This window comes from Corythoichthys intestinalis, chromosome 11 (genome assembly GCF_030265065.1).
Source record: "Corythoichthys intestinalis isolate RoL2023-P3 chromosome 11, ASM3026506v1, whole genome shotgun sequence".
Classification (NCBI taxonomy): domain Eukaryota; kingdom Metazoa; phylum Chordata; class Actinopteri; order Syngnathiformes; family Syngnathidae; genus Corythoichthys; species Corythoichthys intestinalis.
Genome location: NC_080405.1, coordinates 55,420,528 through 55,447,676, shown reverse-complemented (window position 1 = coordinate 55,447,676; position 27,149 = coordinate 55,420,528). Strand labels below are relative to the sequence as shown.

The 27,149-nt window shown below is 42.0% G+C and overlaps 1 protein-coding gene across 1 annotated transcript; it reads right to left on the bottom strand.

Moving 5' to 3' along the window:
- Window positions 1-1,573: 1,573 nt before the first annotated feature.
- On the bottom strand, window positions 1,574-27,077 carry canx (calnexin). The gene is made up of 15 exons (XM_057850075.1): window positions 26,929-27,077; window positions 15,972-16,181; window positions 15,836-15,909; window positions 14,589-14,647; window positions 14,384-14,525; window positions 14,163-14,244; window positions 13,416-13,608; window positions 13,160-13,349; window positions 12,843-12,956; window positions 9,725-9,881; window positions 7,820-8,035; window positions 7,625-7,744; window positions 6,421-6,538; window positions 6,224-6,336; window positions 1,574-2,744 (listed from the first exon to the last, which is right to left on the bottom strand). Exons 2-15 carry the CDS (start codon window positions 16,176-16,178, stop codon window positions 2,685-2,687), a joined length of 1,845 nt encoding a protein of 614 aa, XP_057706058.1. The 5' UTR covers window positions 16,179-16,181; window positions 26,929-27,077; the 3' UTR covers window positions 1,574-2,684.
- Between the last annotated feature and the right edge of the window lie 72 nt (window positions 27,078-27,149).

The following is a 27,149-nucleotide window of genomic DNA, read 5'->3' as shown; positions in this document are numbered from 1 at the left end:
CCTCTTGTCACTGAGGCGTGTAACGGAAGCAAGCTAGTTCGCTAATGATTTTTTTAGAGCCTTTTAAAGCCTGAATTTACTTTTATTTTTTTAAATCGCTTTGACTGCTATTAGAAATGTTGGATGTTCAATCGTCCTTCAATAGACGTCCAATCTATCTGTAGTGGGAGAGTGGCAGCGAATGAACGTCCGTCCACGGCTTTGACGTCTAGCGCTGTCAATGGCAGCTCCGAAGTAAACAAATATACATGAAGAGCTTAAGTACTTCAAAATTTGCAGCTAAAAATGAGGGGATTTTTTTTTTTTTTTTGCCAGATATTTTAAATATTTGAAATTTAATTTTTTGGTCATTTTATTCATTTTTCTAGATTATCTTAGCCAGTATTAAAAAATTTTTAATATATATTTTTTGACATTTTAGGATTTCCCAATTAGTTGTATTCTCTCTATATACAATTTAAAATATTTTCATGTACTTATGTATTCCCCCAAATGCTTTATGTATATAAGTAAATATAATCAGATGAGTTGAAGATTAAGGGAAAATCGAAAAAAAAAAGGTAATAAAAAAGTGAAAAATTAAAGTCATATTTTCATATATTTTTCCTCAAACTTAATTTTTCAAAATTTTAATTGTCGACATGTTCGATTTAATGTTAATGCTTTTAGTATTTAATTTTTTCTTCTACAGTTTACATGAACTTATGTAATCTTTGTATGCGTTACGTATTGTACATGTGAGTAAATATATTAAGAATCAGTACTTCTAAAATTGTATTGATAAAATAGAAAATTTAAATGGGGGGAAAAAAAACATTTTCAATAATTTCATATTTAGTTAAATGTATTTAAATTCTCGTTATGTTCTATATTCTCTGACAAAAAAAAAATCACATTTTCATATATTTTTCCTATGACCTAATTTTTAAAAAATATGTTTATTTTAATTGTCTACATGTTCGATTTAATGCTAATCCTTTTAGCATTTTTTCAGTTTTTTTTCATTTCTATAGTATTTTTATAAACATTTTTGGGAATTTCTAAACTTAGGATTTTCAAAGTTTTATTCTTGCTATAAAGTTGTTTTATAAAAATTTACTTATGTATTTGTATGCTTTATGTATAGTATATGTGAGTTAATATCAGTGTTTAAAAAATTCAAAAAGTATCAATATAGAAAATTCAATTGGGGGAAAAGATTTTAAATAATTTCATTTTTTAATGTATTTTAATGTGATATGTTCTATTTAATCTGAAAACTTTTTTTCATTTTATTAATTTATCTTGAACAGTATTTTTATAAATACATAGAATTTAGGAATTCCAAATTTGTATTCTCTCTATTCTATTTTTTAAAATTTTCATGTACTTATGTATCCCCACCCACCCAATGTTTTATGTTTGTATATTTCAGTGAATAAATATATTTTAATATATAGAATCAAGAGTCCTTCAAAAATTGTATTGTTAAATATAGAACATTTGGAAGGGAATACAGCTAAAAAATTGGAGGGAATTAAAAAAAAAAAAAAAAACGAAAAAAAGACCTTGATATATTTTCCGGAAAAAATAATTTTTATTTACTATTTTTAATCCTGTGTTAAATTCATTTATTTTCATTTTTTATATATACATAAAATCAAAATACTGTAGATTATTTGTATATTTTCTTTTACGATCTTCCACTTTTTAATTGTACTCATATTTATTTTAATTTTAATGTATTTCTGTATCCCCTCCAGCTTTTATGTATATTTGACTTAATATCTAAAGAATTAAGAGTACTTCAAAATTTGTATTGATATAGAAAATTTAAAAAAAAAAGCTAAAAATAATTATCATGTTTCCAATCATTTAAAAATCTTTTAACAGATTTCCCCCAAAAATTTCATTGTTACATTTTAATTGTGTCTTTGTTATATTTAATCTTACTTGAAAATTCTGCATATTTTTTCATTTCATTAATATTTCCTAAATTATCCTCCACAAGCATTTTAATTTAGGATTTCCCAATTTTTTTTAAATTATTATTTTCATGTACTTTTGTATCCCCACAATGCTTTATTAGCTTTGTTATACATTATAACATACGTTATATATACACATATACATACAGTATACATATATACAAACGTTATATTTGTTAAATGTAAATTTGGGCATCAAATGGTTGAAGAATTGATCAGAAATTAGGATTTCATCTGATTAGAAATACGTTTATGTGAGAACTAATACGCGTTATCGTTAGCACGTTTTGGTGATGCGTTTTCTTGTGATGTACAATTGCGAAGAAAAAAGGATTTGCCACTCACTTTCTGATCAGTGCAGAGCTATGTCATCTCATTGGCTTGCCATTGACGTCCAATCCGTTTAAAGTGGGAGGGTGGCAGCGAATGAACCAATGTTCATTCGCTGCCACCCTCCCACTGCAAACGGATTGGACGTCTACTAGTTTAGTTGTAAGTCACGCGATACGACGTCTAAAAGAGGAGTGATGTCATCAACCGAGCGCTCGTATCTAGTTTTGCTCTTCAGGTCCGAGTAACCTCTGGTGTTTTGCTAGGGAATGACGCAGGAAGTTGACGGCTGTCGGCGCTGGAATCGGTCACGCTTTTGTTCTTCACCTGCTGACGGTTTTAGAGGAACGGGGAGGTCGAGGGAACTTGGAGGTGGATTTCCTTCGTTCAGTCCTTTCTGACCTTCCTGTTCCTGGGAGATCGCCGCAGAATGTCATCCTCCAACTTCTGGCGAAGGAAACAAGTCTGGGTTAAGATTTGTGAGACTTTACCGGCATAGTTCTTTAAAACTTTTTCAGAAAGTGGACTTTAACCGGAAAACTAACAAAGTGACCCTGGAAGGCAGAAACTAATCAGAAAGTGGTCTATAATGTCCATTTTGCTCTAAATTGGGGGCTTTATAACTCCAGTGGCTGACGGAACGTACTAACTCTCAATAACAGAGGGGGTGTCCCAGCAACTAGCACAAACATATGGCATCTCTTTGGATCCATTTTGCTCTAAATTGGGGGCTTGGGATATTAAATTTCGAGAGATGAGGTCACTCGCAACTAGGGTTGGGCATCGTGCATCGATGGGAACCGGTTCTAACACTCCGATGCTCCCGGAACCGTTTGAATTTTTAAATTTCGATTCCATGTTCCATGTCCATGTTCCATTAGCCCTGTGAGAAGTTCATATAATTTAAAAAATCATCCAGAAGACTTTAATATAAACCATTCCATTTTTTTGACCCTACACTTTTTCTTTTTTGACCCTGCCTCTGAAAAGAATCGGAATAGAGAATCGTTTGGAACCGGAATCGAAACGTGGAATCGGAATCGTTCAATTTTAAACTACGCCCAACCCTTCCGTATCCCAACTCACGCGGCTGGCGGAGCGTACCAAGTCTCTCAATAACAGAGGGGTTTCTCGACAACTAGCACAAACTAACGGAACCCCATTAGGTCCATTTTGCTCTAAATTAAGGGTTCGAGATATTAATTTCGAGTGATGTCAATCGCAGCCCTTCCTAATCCCAACTCACGCAGCTGACGGAGCGTTCCAATTCTCTCAGAAAGAGAGGGGTGCCCCACAACTAGCACAAACAAATGGCTTCCCTTTGGGTCCATTTTGCAGTAAATTGGGCGCTTGAGATATTAATTTTGAAAGATCATGTCACTCGCAGCCTTTCCGTATCCCAACTCACGCAGCTGACGGAGTGTACCAATTCTCTCAATAATAGGGGTGTCTCGACTACTAACACAAACGAATAGCGCCTCTTCGGGTCGATTTTACAGTAAAATGAAAACTTTAGATATTTGATGACGTCACTCGCAGCCCTTCCGTATGCCATTTCCCGCGGCTGACGGCGCATACCAACTCTCTCAATAACGGGGGTGTCCCAACAACTAGCGCAAACAAATGGCATCCCTTCAGATCCATTTTGCTGTAAATTGGGGGCTTGATATGAATTTCAAATGGTATGACGTCACTCGCAGCCCTTCTGTATCCCAACTCCCGCAGCTGACTGAGTGTACGAACTTTCTCAAAAACAGAGGGGTGTCCCAACAACTAGCACAAACAAATGGCATCCTTTGGATCCATTTTGCCATAAATTGGGGGCTTGAGATATTAATTTCGAGTGATGATGTCACTCGCAGCCCTTCCGTTTCCCAACTCACGCTGGTGACGGAGCGTACCAACTCTTAACGGGTGTCTTCAAAACTAGCACAAACGAATGGGACCCCTTCAGGACCATTTTGCAGTAATACGAGGGCTTGAGATATTAATTTCAAGATGTCACTCACAGCCCTTCCGTAAACCAACTCCCGCGGCTGACGGAGCGTACCAACACTCTCAATAATAGAGTGGTGTCCCAGCAACTAGCCCAAACAAATGGAATCGCTTCGGATCCATTTTGCTCCAAATTGGGGGCTTGATATATTTATTTTGAGAGATGTTACTCGCAGCCCTTCCTTATCCCAACTCACACTAGTGACGGAGTGTGCAACCTCAATAACGGGTGTTTCAACAACCAGCACAAACGAACGGGACCCCTTCGGGACCATTTGAGTAAATGTATAGCTTGAGGTTTTCATCTTGAGTTGTTACTCGCAGCCCTTCCGTATCCCAATTCACGCATCTGACGGAGCGTACCAATTCTCTAAATAGTAGGGGTGTCTCGACAACAAACGAATAGCACCCCTTCGGATTCATTTTGAATTAATTGAAAGCTTGAGATATTTGATGACGTCACTCGCAGTCCTTCCGTATGCCATTTCCCGCGGTTGACGGGGCATACCAACTCTCAATAATAGAGGGGTGTCCCAACAACTAGCACGAACAAATGGCATCCCATTTTGCGATAAATTGGGGGCTTGATATGAATTTCAAATGGTATGACGTCACTTGCAGCCCTTCCGTATCCCAACTCCCGCGGCGCATACCAACTCTCTCAGTAAGAGGGGTGTCCCAACAACTAGCACAAATGGCACCCCTTTGTAGTGCTGCAGCAGATTAACCAATTAACCCAAGTATTCGATTAGAGCAAAAGATTCAAATTTTGTTGCTTCAAGTATTCGTTTAAGTGGCATTGTAAGTGTTTTGAAAGTGTTTGCATCTAGTTTTATTAATTTGGGTGGATACACTGCCCTCTGGTCTGCCTCATTTCACATGGGTGAATCCAGCTGCTCCCTGTTAAGACCAACAGCAAACTTTGAGCTAATGTTTTTTTAATGCATTAGTATTTAAGTTTAAGTATATTTAGCTGTTTGGGGGAATATGTGTCTGAACCATTTGTTGAGAGCATTGGGGGGAAAAAAAAAAAACGTTTGCATTTTGTAGCATTTAAAGTAAATTTTTTTGATCCAAAAAATTTATATATTTTTTAATACTGTTTGAGGCTCAGCTCAGGTGTGTCAATTTTTTACGTTCCTTATCCGATTATTTGAACTAACTAGTTCATCGATTAACCAACTACTAAAATCATCGACAGCTGCAGCACTACCCCCCTTTGGATCCATTTTGCTCTAAATTAGGGGTTTGAGATCTTAATTTCGAGCGACGACGCCACTCGCATCCCTCCCGTATACCAATTCCTGCGGTTGACGGGGTGTACCAACTCTCAATAATAGAGGGGTGTCCCAACAACAAGCACAAACAAATGGCATCCCTTCGGATCCATTTTGCTCTAAATTGGGGGCTTAAGATATTAATATCGAGAGATGACGTCACTCGCAGCCCTTCCGTATCCCAACTGCCGCGGTTGACAGGGTGTACCAACTCTCAATAATAGAGGGGTGTCCCAACAACTAAACACAAACGAGTAGCATCCTTTTGGGTCCATTTTGCTGTAAATTGGGGGCCTGAATCATTCATTTTGAGTCATGATGACACTCGCAACCCCTCATTTACTGCAAAATGGACCCGAAGGGATGCCATTCGTTTGTGCGACATTTCCGCTAGTTGTTGGGACACCCCTGTTATGAGTTGGTCCGCTCCGTCAGCCGCGACAGAAGGGCTGCGATTGACGTCATCACTCAAACTTACCATGTCAATATCTATAAAATGAAAGCACGAACGAAAAACTTGTTTAAGAGCCACATGATTGGACATATAGGATTTTTTTTTTGTATTTATGAATCATCAAAAATGGTACCATTTTTGGAGTTTCGATATCAAGTGGGTAATAATTTAGTATCATGACAACTGTATTTGCTAATGACCTCCTCAGCTGCCTCCGCCGCAGCATCCTTTTCTTCATCCTCCTCCTCCTCCTCCTCGCCGCCATCCGCTTGGTCTCGCTTATCCCCGTCACCCTCGTGCTGCCGCTCGCCACCTGAAAAACGAGCGAGCACGTCGAAGGTTGAGACGGCAAAGAAAGAGGAAGAGCTAAATTTGCGTGTGGGCGGCGCCGGGCGACCTGGACTGATGTCGTCCTGGCCTTCCGCCTCTTCCTCCTCCTCCTCCTCCTCCTTGACATCAGGCTGAGCCTCGTCCGTTTTCTTGTAGTCCCCTGCTGCTGGGGTCTCGCTCTTCTTCTGTGTGCAAAACGCCATTAAAAATGAGTTTTTAGTTGAGTGTCTGGGGATTTGTTTGTGGGGTTTGTAGTTTTTTTTTTTTTTTTTTAAATGTCAAGTGCTTTTGTTTTTGACCCTCACTGTGGATTAACAGACATTTGGGGGAAAAAAAACTTAAGGGGTGGCACAGGGGCACTGCCCCCCTGAAAAAAGGTAGAACATTTTGACAATTTCAACTACCGTAATTTTCGGACTATAAGCCGCTACTTTTTTACTTTATTTTGAATCCTGCGGCTTATAGTCCAATGCGGCTTATTTGTGTTAATAAGTGACACTTTATTTGACAGTGGTGTCAGAAGACTGTCATAATTATGATGGTCTTATGACATGACACAGTCTTGGCATTACTGAATGCTTATGACATATCATTAAGTGTCATCCGGAAATTTATGCTGCTAACTCAAGTCCAGCTTGGATCTTTCACATCCATTCAAAAGTGAGATAATTTGCCAGATAACACTAAATGTCATCTGTTATAAGAATTCATTATTCATGACAGTATCATGTCCTAATTATGATTGTCTAATGACAGTCTTATGGCGCCACAGTCAAATAAAGTGTTAACAAATGCAATAACTAGCAATTAATGAAAAAAAAAAACAAAACTGGAAAAGTAACTGAAGAAATAGCACAGAACATGAATTTTGATTGCTATTGACATCTGTAGCGTTGCAATGCATGCTAAGAGGCATGTTGAACAACAACAGTGTTGACAACAGGTGGCAGCAGAGGTTGACTGTCTCCCCCAAGGAAGCAGTGACGGCCAAATGAAGCTTCTTGAAGCAATGAAGCTTTACTGCTAACTGGTTCAAAGCTTCATGGTGGTTCATTTGGTTTTATGACAGTTGTATAATGCCGCTGTCAAATAAAAAGTCTTTTGGTGTAAATATCCCATAATAGAGTGAGGACAGGAGGACAGCTGCAGCTTATAGTCCAGTGCGGCTTATGGATGAACAAATGCCGTTTTCGTGCCAAATTTGGGGTGTGGCGGCTTATAGTCAGGTGCGTCTCATAGTGCGAAAAACATGGACCAATGTTGCGCATTACCTTGCCAGTGCAGCAGAAGACGACGATGAGGACGAGCGGCAGGGCCACGGTAAGCACGTACACCAGCCAAAGCCAAGGGCGCTCCTCCGCCGCGCTCATCATCTGAGCGGCCAAGCCGGGCTGCCGACAAACATTGGCCGTTAGAGCACTAGAGGACGACAAACGAAGAAAAAAAAAATGGCGACGGGCGCATACCTCGGCGGCGCCCTCGGCCGCCTTCTTCAGTCCCCAGCCGTCGTTGGCCCATCGCTCGGCCACGTTGCGGTCGTTGGTGACCAGGAAGTTGTCGAAGAAGATGTCGGACGTCATGGACCACAGCTCCAGTCCCACGGCGCTGAAGGCGCTCATCCTGAACGGGTGCAGGTCCTCGAAGAAGTCCGGGTTGGCGATCTTTCGGGGTTTCCACACACCCTGTCGCCCGAACGCAACGTCAGCCGGCTGTTCAAATGCTCCTTCTGTACTGTAACTAGTACTAGGATTGGCAACCTCTGGGTTGCTCGCAATACGATACGATTTGGGAGACATGGTTCGCAATAACCATCTCATAACACAGTACAACAATTATCAGGAAATCATTCTAGGACATTCTACAAAACTATTCAACACAAATGAAAACTTTTGATCCTTCTGCTGTGAATTGGAATAAGTTTATCATGAGTAGACGTCCAATCTATTTGAAGTGGGAGGGTAGCATCCTCCCCACTTCAAACGGATTGGACGTCTACGGCAGTCAATGGCTGCCAATGAGTTCATTTTGTGGCATATCAGTTCATTTAAGTCACTTCCTGTTTATTCTGGGGCACTGACGGGTCACTTCCTATAGATTCTTTTGAGGGGGCACATTGAAGGGTCACTTCCTGTTGATTTTTGTTTTTGGGGGGGGCGCACTGACGGGTCACTTTCTGTTGATTTTTTTGGGGGGGGGCGCATTGAGGGGTCACATCCTGTTGATTTTTGTGAGGGTGCACTGACGGGTCACTTCCTGTTTTTTTTTTGGGGGGGTGCAGTTTATTCCAGTTGATTTTTTTTAAGAGGGACATTGTTGGGGCACTGATGGGTCACTTCCTGTTGATTTTTTTTTTCGGGGGTTGGCGCATTGATGGGTCACTTCCTGTTAATTTACTGGGGCAGGGGGGCACTGACAGGTCACTTCCTGTTGATTTTTCGGGGTGGGGGGCACTGACGTGTCACTTCCTGTTGATTTTTTGGGGGGCAAATTGTCGGGTCACTTCCTATTGATTTTTTTTGGGGGGGGCATTAACGGGTCCCTTCCTGTTGATTATTTTGGGGGGGGCACATTGACGGCTCACTTCCTGTTGATTTTTTGTGGGGGGGGCCGCAGTGACGGGTTACTTCCTGTTGATTTTTTGAGGGGGGGCCTTGACAGGTTTTCTCAAGTGGGGGGCACTGACGGGTCACTTGTATTTTTTGGGGTCGGGGGCACTGTCGGGTCATTTCCTGTGATTTTTTGGGGTGGCATTGTGGGGTCACTTCCTGTTGATTTTTTGGGGTGGGGGGGACATTGTCAGCTAACTTCCTGTTGATTACAGGGCACTTCTACGTTGCGTCCCGTCATTTTTTTTGGGGTGTCTTCCCGTCAATTTTTTTTTTGGGGGGGGGGGTCTTCCCGTCAAAAATTTTTTTGGGGGGGGGTGTCTTCCCGTCAGTTTTTTGGGTCACTTACGGGTCACTTTCTGTTGATTCTAGGTCACTGAAAAGGAGAAACACTCAAGAATGAAAATGAAAGGCAGTAACTTGAAATCAACAGGATGGAACCTGCAAGTGAACAGGAAGTGACCTGTAAATAAATGCCCACAAGAGTGCTCTGGTTTCAGTGCCATCGATGGCGCTAGATATCCAATCCAGTCAAAACGAAATGAATGTCTGGGCCGTCAATGGCAGCCAGTGAGATAACGTCGACACTATTCTAATGAAAGATTTTGGTAGCAAGCTTTTTTCTTTTACACAGCGATACCTTTTTAAAACAATATATCGATTCTTGGCGGGAGCATATTGATAACCTTATATATGGGATATATCTTTCCCATATATTATCAAACCCCTACTCATAACTACCCTAGCTGCTTCAAATTTGTTCACCTGGTAGTCGGGGTTGTCTATCATGGGCGCCTTCCACTTGCCCTTGTAGTTGGGGTTGTCCACCATGGGGCGCTTCCATTCGCCACAGCCGGGCGCCGCCTCGCAGGCCGGGTTGGCGATCTGAGGCGCCTCCCACTCGCCGTCCATGTCGTCGTCCCTTAACACGTAGACAAGAGGTGTGGGTCAATTGGAAGCTCTTTTGTCACGTGTGTAATCATTTCTTGCGGCACACCGGGTGAAAAACACTCATAAGGTAGTGAGCAAGTGAGGAAACAGGTTTTGTATTATGTCAAATACTGGGATCATGGCACACTTTTTAATACGGAGGTGGCATGCATTTCGTGGCTGACAATGCTCCTTGTCCACCGAGAATGCCCCTCGGCCGACGACCGGCAGCTTGTCGCACCCCCCCCCCCGTCCTGTTCGCTTGCCCGCCAGGAGAGCGCTATACTCTGCTTATCGCCCTCTTCGTGTGCCCAATGTTGTCAAATTTTGCACCCCATCAGAAATTGCGCTTTTGAATGCAGTGATTACAAAGTAAACACCACAAACCTTTAATAAAGGAATATTTACTTATGTTTGATCATGGACGGACATGCTCAGACACATCCTGCCATGTTATCGGCACACAACTGCACGCCGCTCTCACTCTTTACGTCTTCGCTGTTTAGTTAAGCGTTAATTTACACCATATTTGTGTTAAAAATGTATGCTTACGATGTTACTTGTTTATTTAGCACCTGTGGATAACATTGAGAATCCAACTGAATGTAAAAGAGGTCTTATTCACAGGAACAACAGCTTTAGGAACTAAATATTATAAGGGTGCAAAACTTGGCAGAACACCGGGCAATACACCACGTTCCTCGGGTTGGCCTCGGGCAGCTACACGCTCCTCTGACGTCGGACGGTTTGTCCGGTGGTCATTCTCCAGCTGCTTCCCCGGCAAACGAGCTCTCCTGCCCGCAGCAGGGGAACGACGAGCTGTCACTTTCTCGCCGCTGGCGTTGGTTGCTGATGGGCGAAGACAATTGAAAACCCCGCTGCCGTGTGACATGTTGATCCGGGGTAGTTTTGTATGATTTTTCGATTCAAAAGGCGAGAATAAGACCTGGAAACGCCACTTGGTTTGGGTTAGCATGTCGGCTAGCTGTCACACCTCCTGGTTTGTTTACGCTCTCCGAAGCCGGGGCAGGAAAATGACAAAAGCCGGACTAACTCTGGTGGCATAAAATATCGTACGGGAGGTGCAAAAAGTTGACAGTTTTGACCAATATGAAGTAATTTTGCCATGTCGTCCTGAATAAATGCATTTTTAGAAAATTTCATAGTCCATTTAGCACAAGACTTACTTGTCATGACCATGCCATTTATTTAGCTATTGGGGAAAAATACTTGGATAAAAAGAATATCCTGTCAAAATATTGGAGTAGAGCAGTACTTCTCAAATAGTGGGGGGCGCAGAGCGATGCCAGGGGGGGCGCATGTGTCCTCGGGGAACATGCTTTTTTTTTTTTTTTTTTTTTTTTTTTTTTTGCCGGACTGGAATAAAGTGTACTTGCACATCCACTCAGTGGGTGGCAGTGGCGGTCTCATTTTCAGAGTGCGTGCAGTATTTTTGAACTAAGGAAGCGCACTCAGAGTCAGCACACAGAAAACAGATATGAAGAGCAGTGCGCCGCCGCCGCCGTTTTCGAAAGCCGTTTTCCGACCGGACTCACTCACACAGCGACCCACTGTCTTGTCCGGTTCTCACGTCGCCGCCCGAGAAGTGCCATTTTCGGATTGGGATCGTCACGACGACCGCCCTCACCTACGGTTCTACCTCGGCCGCCGAGAATGCGCTTTTTTCGTGCCGTTTGCCTTTTAGCTTTGACTTTTAATACAGTGGGTTGATGAGGAAAGACTACTGTTTACTGTGTCTGAAAATAATTATAGCGGACTGCCAGAAGACAAATCAATTAAGACGCCACTTAAAGACATTCGACCCCAATCTCATTGATAAGCCGCTTGATTGTTTTTCAGCGAAAACGTGCCGAATATTGCCAACAATAGTCCTGCTTTGTCAGTGTTATATCAGTAAACCAGTGAGCATTGTTAGCATGCTCATTGCAAAATGACTCCACACCATTGCAAATGAGGTAATACTGAGTGTGAGCAGCAAAAATAAAAACTGTCCTCCTGTCCAAGGACACTCTTTTTTTCCTTTATTCATTTTTGTTTTTCGGTCAAATTTTTTGACATATTGTCCTCATGAGTAAATGTTTCTAATCAATTTGAATTTGTTATTATTTACGGATTTTATTACATTTTTCTGTATCAAATGGTCAAAAATACCTTGAGTGTATTTTTACAGTTTGAATATGACTTTATTTTTTTTATAAATTCAGGCAAATTGATGCACGTCAAGTCTTCTCTGTTACAAACAAAACAATGTTAATAAAGTTATACTTTATTATAAGTTGATCTGTTACTTTTTTTCTTTATTAGAAAAAAAGGACACAATGTTAGGCAGATGCGTATTTATAATAGTAATTTTATACACGAATAATACTATTTACAGTGGCGGCAGAGAGTTTGGGGGGGCGCGAAACATTTACGTCTTGCTTGGGGGGGCGTAACAGAAAATAATTGAGAAGCACTGGAGTAGAGAAACTGAAACTATGACATTTTGCGGCTCTGTTCGTCGCGTTTTCCTCGTTGTGAATAATTCCCCCTCCCTGGGCTGCATACTAAATAAGCCGAAATCATGACCCAGCCATCGTTATCCTCCAGCTGGGGACACTAGAGCACTATAATGAAAGGCATGGCTAAATAGCCGATTAACAGACTAATTTCTCGTTATGTGCGCTTTGCCAAATCGTTGTATATAATCCAATTGTCTCAAAATATGATTCTAATTCACATAATAATGCCAATTAAGACTTTTTTTATCCTGTCGTAGGACACTTTAACACTAAGGTTGTCAAAAGTTTGGATAATGATCAAATTATCACAACTGAAGTGATGCATTCGGGTAGAATATTTGATTGTTAAAGTATTGACATTAAGTCGATGAGTGGATTAGTGGGGGGAAAAAATGGAACCTCATTGTTGGGTGGCGACCACGGTAACATACCAATCCTCGGGCTTGACAGCGTCAGGGTCTCCGATATATTCAGGCTCGTCATCCAGCCAGCCGTCGGGTTTGACCGCGTCCTCATCGGGAATCTGAGCGGGAGCGTCTTCGTCCCTGTGAGAAGCAATCCAGTCTGATGATATGCAAATAGGTCAAGTGGCTCTTGAACGTCTATCATTGTCTTGAGAAAGTATACGAATGCTCCGTTTTTATGACTACCATCTTAGTTGATTCTCATGAAGCTAAGCTATACTGTTTTAGAACATTTTAGGTATATTTTGGATATTCTTGCGATGTTATCGGTGGGTTTCACTAACCAGTCTTCCGGTTTGGTGGCGTCCGGGTCCGCAATCTTGGGCCTCTCGTCCCATTGTTCGGGCTTGCGGTCGTCTGGGTCCTCGATCTCGGCGGGAGGGTTGACCGGAGGGGTCATGTCTGTGAGCAGGCTGCCGCTGTTGACCACAGTTTGGTCCACCAACATCTCAAAGGTGTTGTCGGGGTTCACCACTAGGGGGCGCGTACTAGTTAGTCACACGCTCGCATGAGCTTAATCAGTGCGTGTTGGCATCTCACCTAGCGTGTAGAGGTGAGTCTTCTTGTCGGTGTAGTACGTGCGTAGATCAGCGTCCGGCTTCTTGGCGTGCTTCTCTTCGTATTCGCCCGTCTTGGGGTTTTTGTGTCTGAAGATGAAGTGCAGCTTGTAGTCCTCGCCGCATTTATCTGGTCCGAACATGATAGTGTACGCAGTCTTGTCGACAAATTGATCCTGCAGTTCAGAAACACAAACAGGAGGCGGACTTCTTTAGCTTTAACTCATTCCCTCATTCCCAATTAATTGGCTGAAAGACTGACATGTGATAAGCATTGATAGAGTGCTCCGATTGGTTCAAATGCACGTGTTTTCTGGAACAACAAAATAAGAAAATTGTATATGATTTGCTCTGATAGGGAGGTTCAGAACATCTTCCATGTTAATGGGCACATTTGGAGTTATTTTGTTCATTCTACAAAACTACGAAAAAACAGAAAAACAAGCTTTATTCATCCTTCTGCGAAATAATCACTGGTAGACGTCAGATTCATTTGAATTGGGAGGGTGGCAGTGTCTTTGCATTTCGATGCGTTTAAGTTAGTTTTTTTGTTGTTTTTTTTTTTTTAAAAACAAATTCTGGCTCTGGGGAGACCTTTATGTTAGGGCGTTGCGGCAAGAAATTCTAGCCACTTTCACCCTGACCGTAACAACAACTGCATACACCAATAATAATGTGTGGAGAAAAAATAGGGCAGATTTGGAAGTGTGCAAGTGCGATGAAGACCCACCAGGTTGAGTTCCGGTGTCTGCGTGAGCAATTTGACGTAAGCGCCGCCACAGTCGATGCCGGCCTGGAAGTTCACCTCGTACCTGAAGGTAGCAAAATGGGAGGATATTCACAAGCTGTTGTCTTTGTTCGTAACCCTAATCTCATGACTTAAAATAATCCTTTGCACCCATTTATGTGTTTATATCAAATTGTACAAAGCTAGCGTGTTTGTTGACTTACTGAACAATGAGCGGCAACGTGTCAAAGGCGAACGGTCGCAGCAGCGGGGCGGAGATGGCGTGATGTTTGGCTCGGGATTTCAGGACCAAGCCTTTGTCGCCTGGAAGCTTGCTGTCCTTCATCTCCTCCACCTCCCACTTGCCTGATCATTACAATCATCATTATCATCATATAGTGCGAGTGTGTTAAGAAGCAAGACACCCACCATCATACTTGGCTATGTCCTCATCGGTGTCGTCTTTCTTGGCGCTGGATAGGACCCAACTGAAAGACACACAATAGCCTCTTTCAGATACATGAAGAAGTCCGGTAATTTACCCAGCGTGCTCAAAGTAATGTTGTACCGCTACAAGTATCGGTACTTATACGGCGCTAAAAGCACGTCATCGGTATAAGGGAGAAGTAAGAAATGTGCCAATGCTGCACAATCAGTGATTCATTACTTACTCTTAAATAACTTTTGTCATAACATTAACTTACATATTATAACTATTAAAAAGGGAGTAATCTGATTACAGTTACTTATCAAAATCCAACTTTGCTATTTTTCGACAAACTACTGAAGAGAAATGGTATTTTTGCTAACATGCTAATCGATAATCACGGACACTCCTGCTTTTCTTGTTTTAGTATATAATACAGATATTACAACCAGTGTTTAACCAACAATAAAATACATGTCGTGTTAGTTCATTCAGTTCCATCCCTCCCAATTCAAATAGATTGGATGTGCATTCAGTCAGTGGCAGCCAATGATGAGAAGAGTCCATCTCGGGGCGGGTCTTGACGGGGCCCCCACGTCCCGTCCATCTCGGGGCGGGTCTTGACGGGGCCCCCACGTCCCGTCCATCTTGGGGCATTGACGGGGCCCCACGTCCCGTCCCTCTTGGGGCACTGACGGGGCCCCACGTCCCGTCCCTCTTGGGGCACTGACGGGGCCCCACGTCCCGTCCCTCTTGGGGCACTGACGGGGCCCCACGTCCAATCACATCTTGGGGCATTGACGGGGTCCACGTGCCGTCCATCTTGGGGCATTGATGGTCCACTTCCTGTTGATTCTTGGTTACTGAACAGTAAGTGACTCGAGAATGTCCCCAAAAGAATAAGAACTGACTCAAAATCAACAGACCTGTAAATGTAAATGCCCTAAAATGAACCGAGCCTGTAAATGACTTGCTCTGGTTTCAGTGCCATAGACCGCACAAGACGCCTAACCCAGTCAAAATGAATTGGACGTCTAGCAACGTCAGTGGCAGCCAGTGAGTGAAGCTGTGTCTGACAAAGCCATGACAGCAAATAAACACCCGAGTATGCAGGGATCTTAGATTAAAAGAAAAAAAGTGTTTTTCAAAAAATGTGGTATCGGTACGGTATCGGACAGTCTGGTATTAGGACTGGGAACCAAAACTAAAAATCCAATCGCTAGTGTAGTAAGGAATCGTGTCCGCTCACCTGTCCAGCGTCCCTCGATCAAAGGACTCGGCGAAGAAGTGTTCTCCCATGGGCTCCGGCGCCTTGTAGGTTACCTGCGGCAAAACCACGATATCATTACACAAGCTCCGCCGCCGACAGCGACCGATCAACTTGCTTTGGGGAGCGCCGGGGCCGGGGGAGGTGCCGCTGCGTCGCCGTTCTCATCTTGCTCCAGCTCCTCGTGGTCCGCGTCAAGGTCCATGTCGTCCTCTACATCCATGTCCAGTTCCTCGCCGTTGTCCGGGTCATGGGCCCGACACGGAGATGCCAGCAAGAGCGCGGCAGTCGCCACGATAACGCACATCCACACCCTGCGATCCATTGTCTGAAAACAAAACAAATTGCTTAGTGAAATCCCCGAGTGTTCAAGCTTGATGGTGCCTGGATGGGAGTCATGGGAACTCGGCGCCACCCGGGGGACACCCAACATACAAAATAATGGCCACCGACCCAGGCTGTCGGGTTACCGCAAACCATTCGGGAAGTCACCCACCATTGAGGGCCTGAAAAGTCTAATTCAACATTAGCATTGTATAGCATTTACTAAACTAGCGGATTTTTGCTATGCAAGTAAGGGAGTCTGATGCGTGCCTGAGCTTAACTCACACGATATAAAAAATGAATAAATGAAGATCTTACAAAACAACAATTGGCTAACTTGCATAGCAAAAGTCCACTAACTTAATGCTATATAATGCTAACATTTACCAGATAGTTTCTAGTGCTATAATGTTCATTCGAAATCGTAGAAAACATTTATATATTATTATTGCCAAAAGTGGCAATAACTGAATCACACTTGCAGCCAGTAAAAATGGATTAAAGTTGACTCAACCTCTGTCTGTGTGTACCACATTGAGCATGGAGAAAAAGAAGACCAAAGAACTGTCTGAGGACTTTAGAAGCAAAATAAGGGGGAAGCATGGGCAATCTCAAGGCTACAAGTCCATCTCCAAAGACCTGAATGTTCCTGTGTCTACCGTGCGCAATGTCATCAATAAGTGTACTGGGACGGAAAATAAACATTTTGGAGAGATTTCAATGAAAGATTGTGCGGATGGTGGATAAATAACCTCGACTAACATCCAAACAAGTTCAAACTGTCCCGCAGTCCGAGGGTATGACAGTGTCAACCCGTACTATCCCTCGGCATCTGAATCAAAAGGGACTCTATGGTAGGATACCCAGGAAGACCCAACGTCAGAGCCCAGTTCAGACCCAGAGACATAAAAAAAGCCAGGCTGGAGTTTGCCAAAACTTAACCTGAGAAATCCAAAAACCTTTTGGGAGAATTTTCTCTGGTCAGATGAGACCAAAGTAGAGCTTTTGGGGAAAAGACATCAACATAAGAGTTTACAGAAAAGAAAACCGTCCTTCCAGTCAAACATGGGAGAGGTTCCCCTTATGTTTTGGGGTGGCTTTGCTGCTTCTGGCACTGGACTGCTTGAACGTGTTCATGGCATTATGAAATCTGAAGACTACCAACAAATTTTGCAGCATAATGCAGGGCCCAGTGAGAAGGCTGGGTCATCCTCAGAAGTCATGGGTCTTCCAGCAGGACAATGATCCAAAACACTTCAATAAGTACTAGAAAATGGTTTGAAAGAAAGCACTGGAGACACACCCAATATAAAATAAATAGCACTTACGCCATAGTTTAAGGAAAACAAGCAGAATATAGGGCATAAGGGATACATGACGCCTTCTTATCATGGAAGCCCAACGTGTGCATTATGCAAATGACTGAGCAAGACTGACGCTGACAAGGCAAGACATCTACAACCCCACGTCTGCACCATCAACTCTGTGGTTGTTCTCCCGGGACAGTCCAGAACATCCTGTCCCAAAACAAGGAACACAGGAGAACGCCCGACAGCCAACGGACAACACGACTGATAAGACTCCAAGAGCCCCTTTGACGCTGAGGTGGCAAAATCCACATCCCTCGTTGCTCTGACAACATTAACTCCCGAATCCTCCTGTACAATCCACAAACAGACAATAGTCCTAAAGAACACCCAAGCGCACCCTTCTTCTGCCCACTGCCCGCCCCGCGAGAGACTTCATAAGACAGTGTTAACTAATCGCAGTCATTTTTCTCAGGAACCTTTTGTTGACTTATGATATGGTGACCTTGGAACGAGTCTGCTCCGAGCCTGAGTCTGTTTCGCCTTGCTGTTTGATCGCTGTCGACCTGAATAAATAGTCAACTTGTGCTTCGAAGCTTTTTTTCAGCTTTCAAAATGGAGTCAGTACAAGGGGTTAAGACTAGAGGTGTGCAAAATTTCCGATTCTTAGATTATTCGCGATTCGGCCGTGGAAGATTCGAGAACGATTCACAAACATCCAAATTCCGATTATTGAAATATGCCAAGTAAAGCGGAAGTACAACACACTCAGCGCGCCGCGCGGTCTTCGGGACGGAACGGAGCGGGAGTAGCTAAACATTATGCTTCTCATTAACCGGCCCCTCGGGTAATGCCAACGCCACAGGCAGCAGTCAGGTATGTTGTTGTGTTTTTTTATCTCGTGGCATGAACTGAGCTAGAGCCGTGAGTTGAGCATTGGCATTACCCGAGGGGCCGGGTAATGAGAAGCATGATGTTTAGCTACTCTCGCTCCGTTCCGTCCCGAAGACCGTGCGGCGCGCTGAGTGTGCTGTACTTCCGCTTTACTTCGCATATTTCAATAATCGGAATTTGGATGTTTGTGAATTGTTCTCGAATCTTCCACGGCCGAATCGCGAATAATCTAAGAATCGGAAATTTTGCACACCTCTAAGTGTTGCCATGCCTCACTTTACAAACAGTCAAGATTGTTCTCAGCACTTTTATACAAAATTTTTCCAGATCAGTAAGAAGCAAGCACATAAATATTACGCACTAAAATGCATGTTTATATGATGGCAATTTAATTTTTGCTCGTTAAAAAAAAAAAAAAAAAAAAATTATTTTTTTTTACAGAGCATTAAATGTATTGAATCCGATCGAAAATCGTGTCCCCCGTATCAAAAATCGTACCAAACCGTGACTTAACTGTATCGTTGCATCCCTATGGAACACCACTGCAGAAGCTATGACGGGAAAAGTTTTCATTTGCCTAAATGCTTAAGTCATTAAGTGCAAATTTTTTTTAAACACATTTTATTTATTCTGTGTTTCTGTGCAGTATCAATATTGTTGGTTTTTACTTAAGAGGCATGGTCTATTGTTTTTAGTTGTGATTTGTTAAAAAGTATTTTTGAATTTAAGAGTTAATATTTATCGTGTTTAAATGGGTGTACTTGATCTATTAATATATACTGTATTCTCACTGTTATTGTAAATTGGTTTTTAAAAATTGGGGGGGGGGGGGGGGCGCAATAATACCGCATATCGCAATAATTTATGAGAATAATTATCGCACACTAAAATTTGTTATCGCAACAGGCCAACCGATAATTATCGGTCCGATAATAGGAATTATGACGTCATCCCGATGAATCCAATAACATTTATAAAAGGACCGACAATATGTACTGTTGTGGCTTTACAGTTTACACACTAGAATGGGAAATCAGTTGACCATTTGCGGGGCATTGCTCCCACCTGCTGGTCAGAATAATTCACTGCATCTATTTTTTGTAGAGTAGTTTGGTTCAATCACTTACACATTGCGGTGTCTAGCGGTAGCATTGACAGTCGTGAATGCTTTCTGTTACGTTTCCACCTCGGAAATTATGTAAGTATTCTATGTTTACTAGAGCTGGGAATCTTTGGGCACCTAACGATTCGATTACGATTACAATTCAGAGGCTCCGATTCGATTATAAAACGATTATTTATGCACCCCTCCTTTTTTAAAATTTTATTTATTTATTTATTCATTTTATAAATGTTTTGTACATTAGTTCCAAAATTGTTCAAAAATACTCTCAGGCTAAACCAAACTACTATTTCAGTATCAAGTTAACATACAGCAGTAAACAAATATACAAAAATAACAGTAAATAAAAAACTCCAGTCCCCATTCTGTATCAGCAGCTTTAAACTACATTCAATTAATTTAATGTTGTGAATCAACCGTTAAAGTTGTTAAAATTGCTCCCGTTATTCCATCATTTCCCTTTTGTCTACTTTCGACATGTGAAAGTTTTAAAACTATTTTAAAGATAGATTCAAGTCAATATTTTACCGATTTAGGAGTATTTTAGATAAAAAGTTAATTAGGTTTGCTTGGAAGGTTCGCTACAACAGCCTTGCAGGAAAGTGTACTGCTTTAAGATGGCGGCCGTTTACTAACGCCCGCATCTAGCTTTTTGTAGGTGTGCTGCTAACGCTACCGAATCTATATTTCATCTAGTCTTATATAAATGATATCTACCGTAACATTATGTGGATGTACTTTGTAGCAGCTTTTCGGCAGCAGTCAGGTATGTTGTTGTTTTTTTATCTCGTGGCATGAGTTGAGCTAGAGCCGTGAGTTGAGCATTGACTTTACCTGAGGGGCTGGGTAATAAGAAGCATGATGTTTAGCTACTCTCGCTCTGATCCTCATTGACCGCGCGGCGCGCTGAGTGTGTTGTACTTCCGCTTTACTTGGCATATTTCAATAATCGGAATTTGGATGTTTGTGAATCGTTCTGGAATCTTCCACGGCCGAATCGCGAATAATATAAGAATCGGAAATTTTGCACACCTCTAATGTTTACTATAACATATAGATGTGCAATATATTTACTTCTGTGGTGAAGGGTCTTATGTACAGAACTTCATAAGTTGTGTTACAGAAGCCAGCCAATGCTTTAGTTAGTAGCTCAAGCTAGTGTGCTACGCTATACATATAATAGTTGTGTATATGTGTATTGTGCAGTTTGTCGTATGTTGAGTATTGAATATGTGTATTTTTCTGTTGTACTTTCACAATATTAAGACCAGTGTCTTCCCATAAGAGCAAGAAAAGACCAAGCCTTGTGGTTTATGGAAGTTCATTCATTCTTAGCTGGCTGTCGGGCAGTGCAGAAGTGAAACGCACCGTTTTGTTCATGTCATTATGAAAAATCTGGTGAGATCAAAGGCAAATCTATGTTGAATCCACCACTATTATTTTTTTTTTTTTTTTAAAACCTCCAGGTGTTCAAAAACTCAGGTTATACATTTTAAAAAATTATACATTTATTATCGGTTATCGATATCGGTATCGGCTTTGACGAGCAGGAAGTTACCGATATCGTTTTCAAGAAATGGATATCGTGCACCCCTACATCCTTTTGCTGTGAAGTTTACCCCGAGTAGAATAGATTGCCCTCATATATCAGTCGATTATTTTAATTCAAACCAAGAAGGTCAGTAAACATTCTTTTCACCTTAGGATCCTGCCAGAGGAGTGGTTGAGTGGCTGGGGGGGAGGGAAGTCTGGGCTTCCCTTCTTAAACTGCTGCCCCCGTGACCTAACTTTGGATTAAGCGGTAGATGGATGGATGGGTGGGTGGATGGATGTAATAAAAAAATAAATAAAAATAAAAGTTTTTGTTGTTGTTAGAAACGTGAACGCTGACTATTCTCCGATGTCTGGAGTACAAAATATTTTATTTGTATTTAACGACAATCGGGAAGTTGACGCACATGATTTATACTTTCGTGGGCCGCGCAAAATGACGTAGCGAGCCGGATCCGGCACCCGTGCCACCGGTTTGACACCATTAAGTCTAAATTGTTCCCCCCAAAAATGATTTGAACAAATGTCCCGCCAGCATCAACATGCGCATTGACCGTGTAGAACCGGATCCACCAGACGGACCAGATTCGCGAGCACAAAGCCGTCTGGTCTCCTAGCAATCGAATGACGGATTTTACCCATTCACTGTGGGTCCAGGTTCATGTACAGCGTTCAGTGAATACGCATTGTAATAGTTGGGAAAGGAAGAAGAAACGTCCCATTAATTCATTGGCTGCCATTATCGGCGATAGACGTCCAATCCATTCTGTCTCGGAGTATTGCTGCCGTATTGAGTAATTAAAAATATATACTATATTTACTAATGTATTCCTACAATGCTTAGGAATACAATACTCATTGGCTGCCAGTCACATCGATCCACATCCAATCCATTTTGACTGGGACAGCTAGCACGGACCCAAAAGTGCCCCAGAGTTGATTAATCGGACGACGAATTAACAAGTAATCGGACAACGAATTAAACAATTAGTCCGATTAATCGAACAACAAATTAAACGATTAGTCCCATTAATCGACTGTTTAACTCATCAATTAATCGAACAACAAATTAAACGATTAGTCCAATCAATCGACTGTTTAAGTCATCGATTAATAGGACGACGACCATTAGTCAACAGACAATTAGTCCGATAAATCAAACGACAAATTAAACGATTAGTCAATTAATCGAGGAATTAAACAGCTGATTAATCCGTCGACGAATCAAACGTTTAGTCCGATTAATCCGTCGACGACTTATCGTTTAGTCCGATTAATCCGTCGGCGACTTATTCGTTTAGTCCGATTAATCCGTCGGCGATTTATTCGTTTAGTCCGATTAATCCGTCGGCGATTTATTCGTTTAGTGCGATTAATCCGTCGACAATTTATTCGTTTAGTGCGATTAATCCGTCGACGACTTATTCGTTTAGTGCGATTAATCCGTCGACGACTTATTCGTTTAGTGCGATTAATCCGTCGACGACTTATTCGTTTAGTGCGATTAATCCGTCGACGATTTATTCGTTTAGTCCAGATAATCCGTCGACGATTTATTCGTTTAGTCCAGATAATCCGCCGCCGATTTATTCGTTTAGTCCAGATAATCCGCCGCCGATTTATTCGTTTAGTCCAGATAATCCGCCGCCGATTTATTCATTTAGTCCAGATAATCCGCCGCCGATTTATTCGTTTAGTCCAGATAATCCGCCGCCGATTTATTCGTTTAGTCCAGATAATCCGTCGACGATTTATTCGTTTAGTCCGATTACTAATCGGGCGGCGGCTTAAACGTTTAGTCCGATTACTAATCGGGCGGCGACTTAAACGTTTAGTCCGATTATTAATCGGGCGGCGACTTAAAACATTTTTAGTCCGATTATTAATCGGGCGGCGACTTAAACGTTTAGTCCGGTTCATCGAAAAAAACGACTGAAACGTTTAGTCCGGTTCATCGAAAAAAACGACTGAAACGTTTAGTCCGGTTCATCGAACGCCGACTAAAAGGTTTAGTCCGATTCATCGAACAACGACTAAAAGGTTTAGTCCGATTAATCGGACTCTGACTTAAAGGTTTAGTCCGATTAATCCGTCGGCGACTTATTCGTTTAGTCCGATTAATCCGTCGGCGATTTATTCGTTTAGTCCGATTAATCCGTCGGCGACTTATTCGTTTAGTCCGATTAATCCGTCGGCGACTTATTCGTTTAGTCCGATTAATCCGTCGGCGACTTATTCGTTTAGTCCGATTAATCCGTCGGCGACTTATTCGTTTAGTCCGATTAATCCGTCGACGACTTATTCGTTTAGTGCGATTAATCCGTCGACGACTTATTCGTTTAGTGCGATTAATCCGCCGCCGATTTATTCGTTTAGTCCAGATAATCCGTCGCCGATTTATTCGTTTAGTCCAGATAATCCGTCGCCGATTTATTCGTTTAGTCCAGATAATCCGCCGCCGATTTATTCGTTTAGTCCAGATAATCCGCCGCCGATTTATTCGTTTAGTCCAGATAATCCGCCGCCGATTTATTCGTTTAGTCCGATTAATCCGCCGCCGATTTATTCGTTTAGTCCAGATAATCCGCCGCCGATTTATTCGTTTAGTCCGATTAATCCGCCGCCGATTTATTCGTTTAGTCCGATTACTAATCGGGCGGCGGCTTAAACGTTTAGTCCGATTACTAATCGGGCGGCGGCTTAAACGTTTAGTCCGATTACTAATCGGGCGGCGACTTAAACGTTTAGTCCGATTACTAATCGGGCGGCGACTTAAACGGTTAGTCCGATTACTAATCGGGCGGCGACTTAAACGGTTAGTCCGATTACTAATCGGGCGGCGACTTAAACGTTTAGTCCGATTACTAATCGGGCGGCGACTTAAACGTTTAGTCCGATTACTAATCGGGCGGCGACTTAAACGTTTAGTCCGATTACTAATCGGGCGGCGACTTAAACGTTTAGTCCGATTACTAATCGGGCGGCGACTTAAAACGTTTAGTCCGATTACTAATCGGGCGGCGACTTAAAACGTTTTTAGTCCGATTACTAATCGGGCGGCGACTTAAAACGTTTTTAGTCCGATTACTAATCGGGCGGCGACTTAAAACGTTTTTAGTCCGATTATTAATCGGGCGGCGACTTAAAAAATTTTTAGTCCGATTATTAATCGGGCGGCGACTTAAAAAATTTTTAGTCCGATTATTAATCGGGCGGCGACTTGAAAAATTTTTAGTCCGATTATTAATCGGGCGGCGACTTAAAACGTTTTTAGTCCAATTATTAATCGGGCAGCGACTTAAAACGTTTTTAGTCCGATTATTAATCGGGCGGCGACTTAAACGTTTAGTCCGGTTCATCGAAAAACGACTGAAACGTTTAGTCCGGTTCATCGAACGCCGACTGAAACGTTTAGTCCGGTTCATCGAACGCCGACTAAAAGGTTTAGTCCGATTAATCGGACTCTGACTAAAAGGTTTAGTCCGATTAATCGGACTCTGACTAAAAGGTTTAGTCCGATTAATCGGACTCTGACTAAAAGGTTTAGTCCGATTAATCGGACTCTGACTTAAAGGTTTAGTCCGATTAATCGGACTCTGACTTAAAGGTTTAGTCCGATTAATCGGACTGACTTAAACGATCAGTTCGAACAACGAATTAAACCATTAGTCCGATTAATTGAACGACAAATCAAACGATTAGTCCAATTAATCGACAACTTAAATGATTAGTCGATCTATCGGTGATTTAACCGATTAGTCGATTAATCAGTCGGTGACTTAAACAATTAGTCAATTAATCGGACGACAAATTAAACAATTGGATAAACGTCTTTTTTCCAATTACCTTGACAATTTACCTTGAAGTTGTTTTAGGCGTGTTGTAAGTGACAATGAAGACAAAATGACTATTTCCTTCAAAAATATTATTTGATTACATCTTCCTGACTTAACTGCAGTCTACAACTGCATCGATTATCAAATGTTAGCAACTGATTTATTAATCAATTATAATCGATTAGTTGTTGAAGTCTTACCCCGAACCAACACGAAGTGACTTAAAACGCCCCATTACTCAACTATACCCATGACAACAAATTTCAAATTTTAGTGACCTAAAAGCACCGCAGAATCAACAAGAACTGACCCAGAGGCGCCACCAAAATAAACAAGAAGTGCCTTAAAGTACCCCAGAATCAACAACACAAAAGGACCAAAATGAACTCGTGCCTCCATAAACAGCTATCGACGTCCAAGTGGGAGGGTTGGCAGCGAATATACGAATGTCCGGACATCTACTGGTGATAACCCCATTCCAATTCAAAGCAAAAGGATGAACATATCTTATTTTTCCTTTTTATTAGTCGTTTTGTAGAATATCGTACAATGATTTCTTGAACAATGTATCGCCATAGCGTGAGATAACCGTCATTGTGCGCCTTGAACCCACTACAAATGGCTACTTTTTGATACTTTTGATAACTGTAGTAGTGCTGCAACGATTAATCAATTAACTCGAGTATTTGATTAGAAAAAAATATTCGGATTACAATTTGTTGCTTCGAGTATTCGTTTATTTAAAGTGGCGTTGTAATGGTTTATTATGAAAGTGTTTACATTTAGTTTATTGAGAAGGCTGGATACATTGCCTTTGGTCTGCCTCATTTCATATGGCTGAATCCAACTGCTCCCTGTTAAGACCAATGTAAGCTAAGTTTTTGTTTGGGCTAATGTTTTTAATGCAATAGCAATTTAGTTTATATGTATATTTAGCCATTTTTTTGTGGGAATATAAGTCTGAACCATTTGTTAACAGCATTGAAGAAAAAAACGTTAGCATTTTATACCATTTAAGCTAGCGGACTTTTGCTATGCAAGTTAACCAATTGTTCTTTTGTTGTACATAGATCGTCATTTATTTAAATACCGTTTGAGGCTCAGCTCAGGTATTTTAATTTTTCATGTTCTTTATCCGATTACTCGATTATTCGAACTAACTAGTTCATCGATGAGTCGACTACTAAAATAATCGATAGCTGCAGCACTAAACTGTCGATTTAAAGCAACGCTATCAGAACCCAAGCCAAATTGGATTGAACGTTAGTGAACGTTTTAAAAACAGCCACTGACGGTGATGGACGTCCAATTCATTTGAACAGCAAATGAATGAGACGTCATAAACAAAGGTGAACACAACACACACAATCGGTTTACTTTTGACAACGATTTGACGCTCCAAAATGTCAATGGCAAACAAACCTTCGTCTCGTGAACGGAATCCTAGAAGATATGAAGCTCCCTCGCCAACTCTTTAAACAAGTTAACATTAAAATATGCAAATGAGCCCTTCAAACATCAAAACGACCTCATTGCAAGGAAGTCAAATCCTTTTTTGTCCATAAACGCATTTAAAATTTTTCGCTTTCATTGAAAGCAATAACCGCACAAAAAAATGGTAATTTTGAATTGAAAAACGGCAAACAAAATCACTGAGAACCTCCAGAGCGACAGTGAATTGCTATTTAGCTTAGCTTACCCTAGCTTTATCCTTGGCTTCGTCACGCTACCCACGTAATGTACATTTTGACAGCATTCAAAGCCGAATTCGTCCTCTTTCTTTGAGTTGACGTCAAATTGAAACCAAACAACAGACGTGCAGACGTCACAAATATGACAACATGAGCGGCTAGCTAGGCTAATTTAGCATGTCAGCATTAGCGGGCCGGTCCCGGCTAAGCTCACGTTAGCTTCACGATTAAACGCCCGCAGCGTGAGCTCATTCGCTCGCTACAGGAAAGACACGAGGGTACGTACATTACATGGAGCGCAAAGCAACGGGAATAGCTAGTAAAATACGCGGGGAGCAAGCAGACTCACCTCGGCTTAGTTTGGCCGCTTGTCTGGGAAGGAAGTGACAGGAACTAGCGTCCGCTATCACGTGTGGATATCCGAACGGGGCCGTAACCGCCTCCGCTCGCTTCCTATTGGCCAACGAGAAGCCGCGGTCGCGTTTCCGGACAATTGCCAGCGACCGATTGGTCGCCTGGGGAGCTGCAACTCGTGGACGGCGGTAATTGGTCAGACTGCCAACGGATGCC

Bases quoted from the DNA above. Each gene is read 5' to 3' on its own strand.
- canx (XM_057850075.1), bottom strand. From the start codon at position 16,178: ATGGATCGCAGGGTGTGGATGTGCGTTATCGTGGCGACTGCCGCGCTC. The intron at 13,350-13,415 runs GTGAGATGCCAA...CGCGCCCCCTAG, and splicing joins GACTCACCTCTACACGCTAG to TGGTGAACCCCGACAACACC. The intron at 8,036-9,724 runs GTGAACAAATTT...TTCGGGCGACAG, and splicing joins TAGACAACCCCGACTACCAG to GGTGTGTGGAAACCCCGAAA.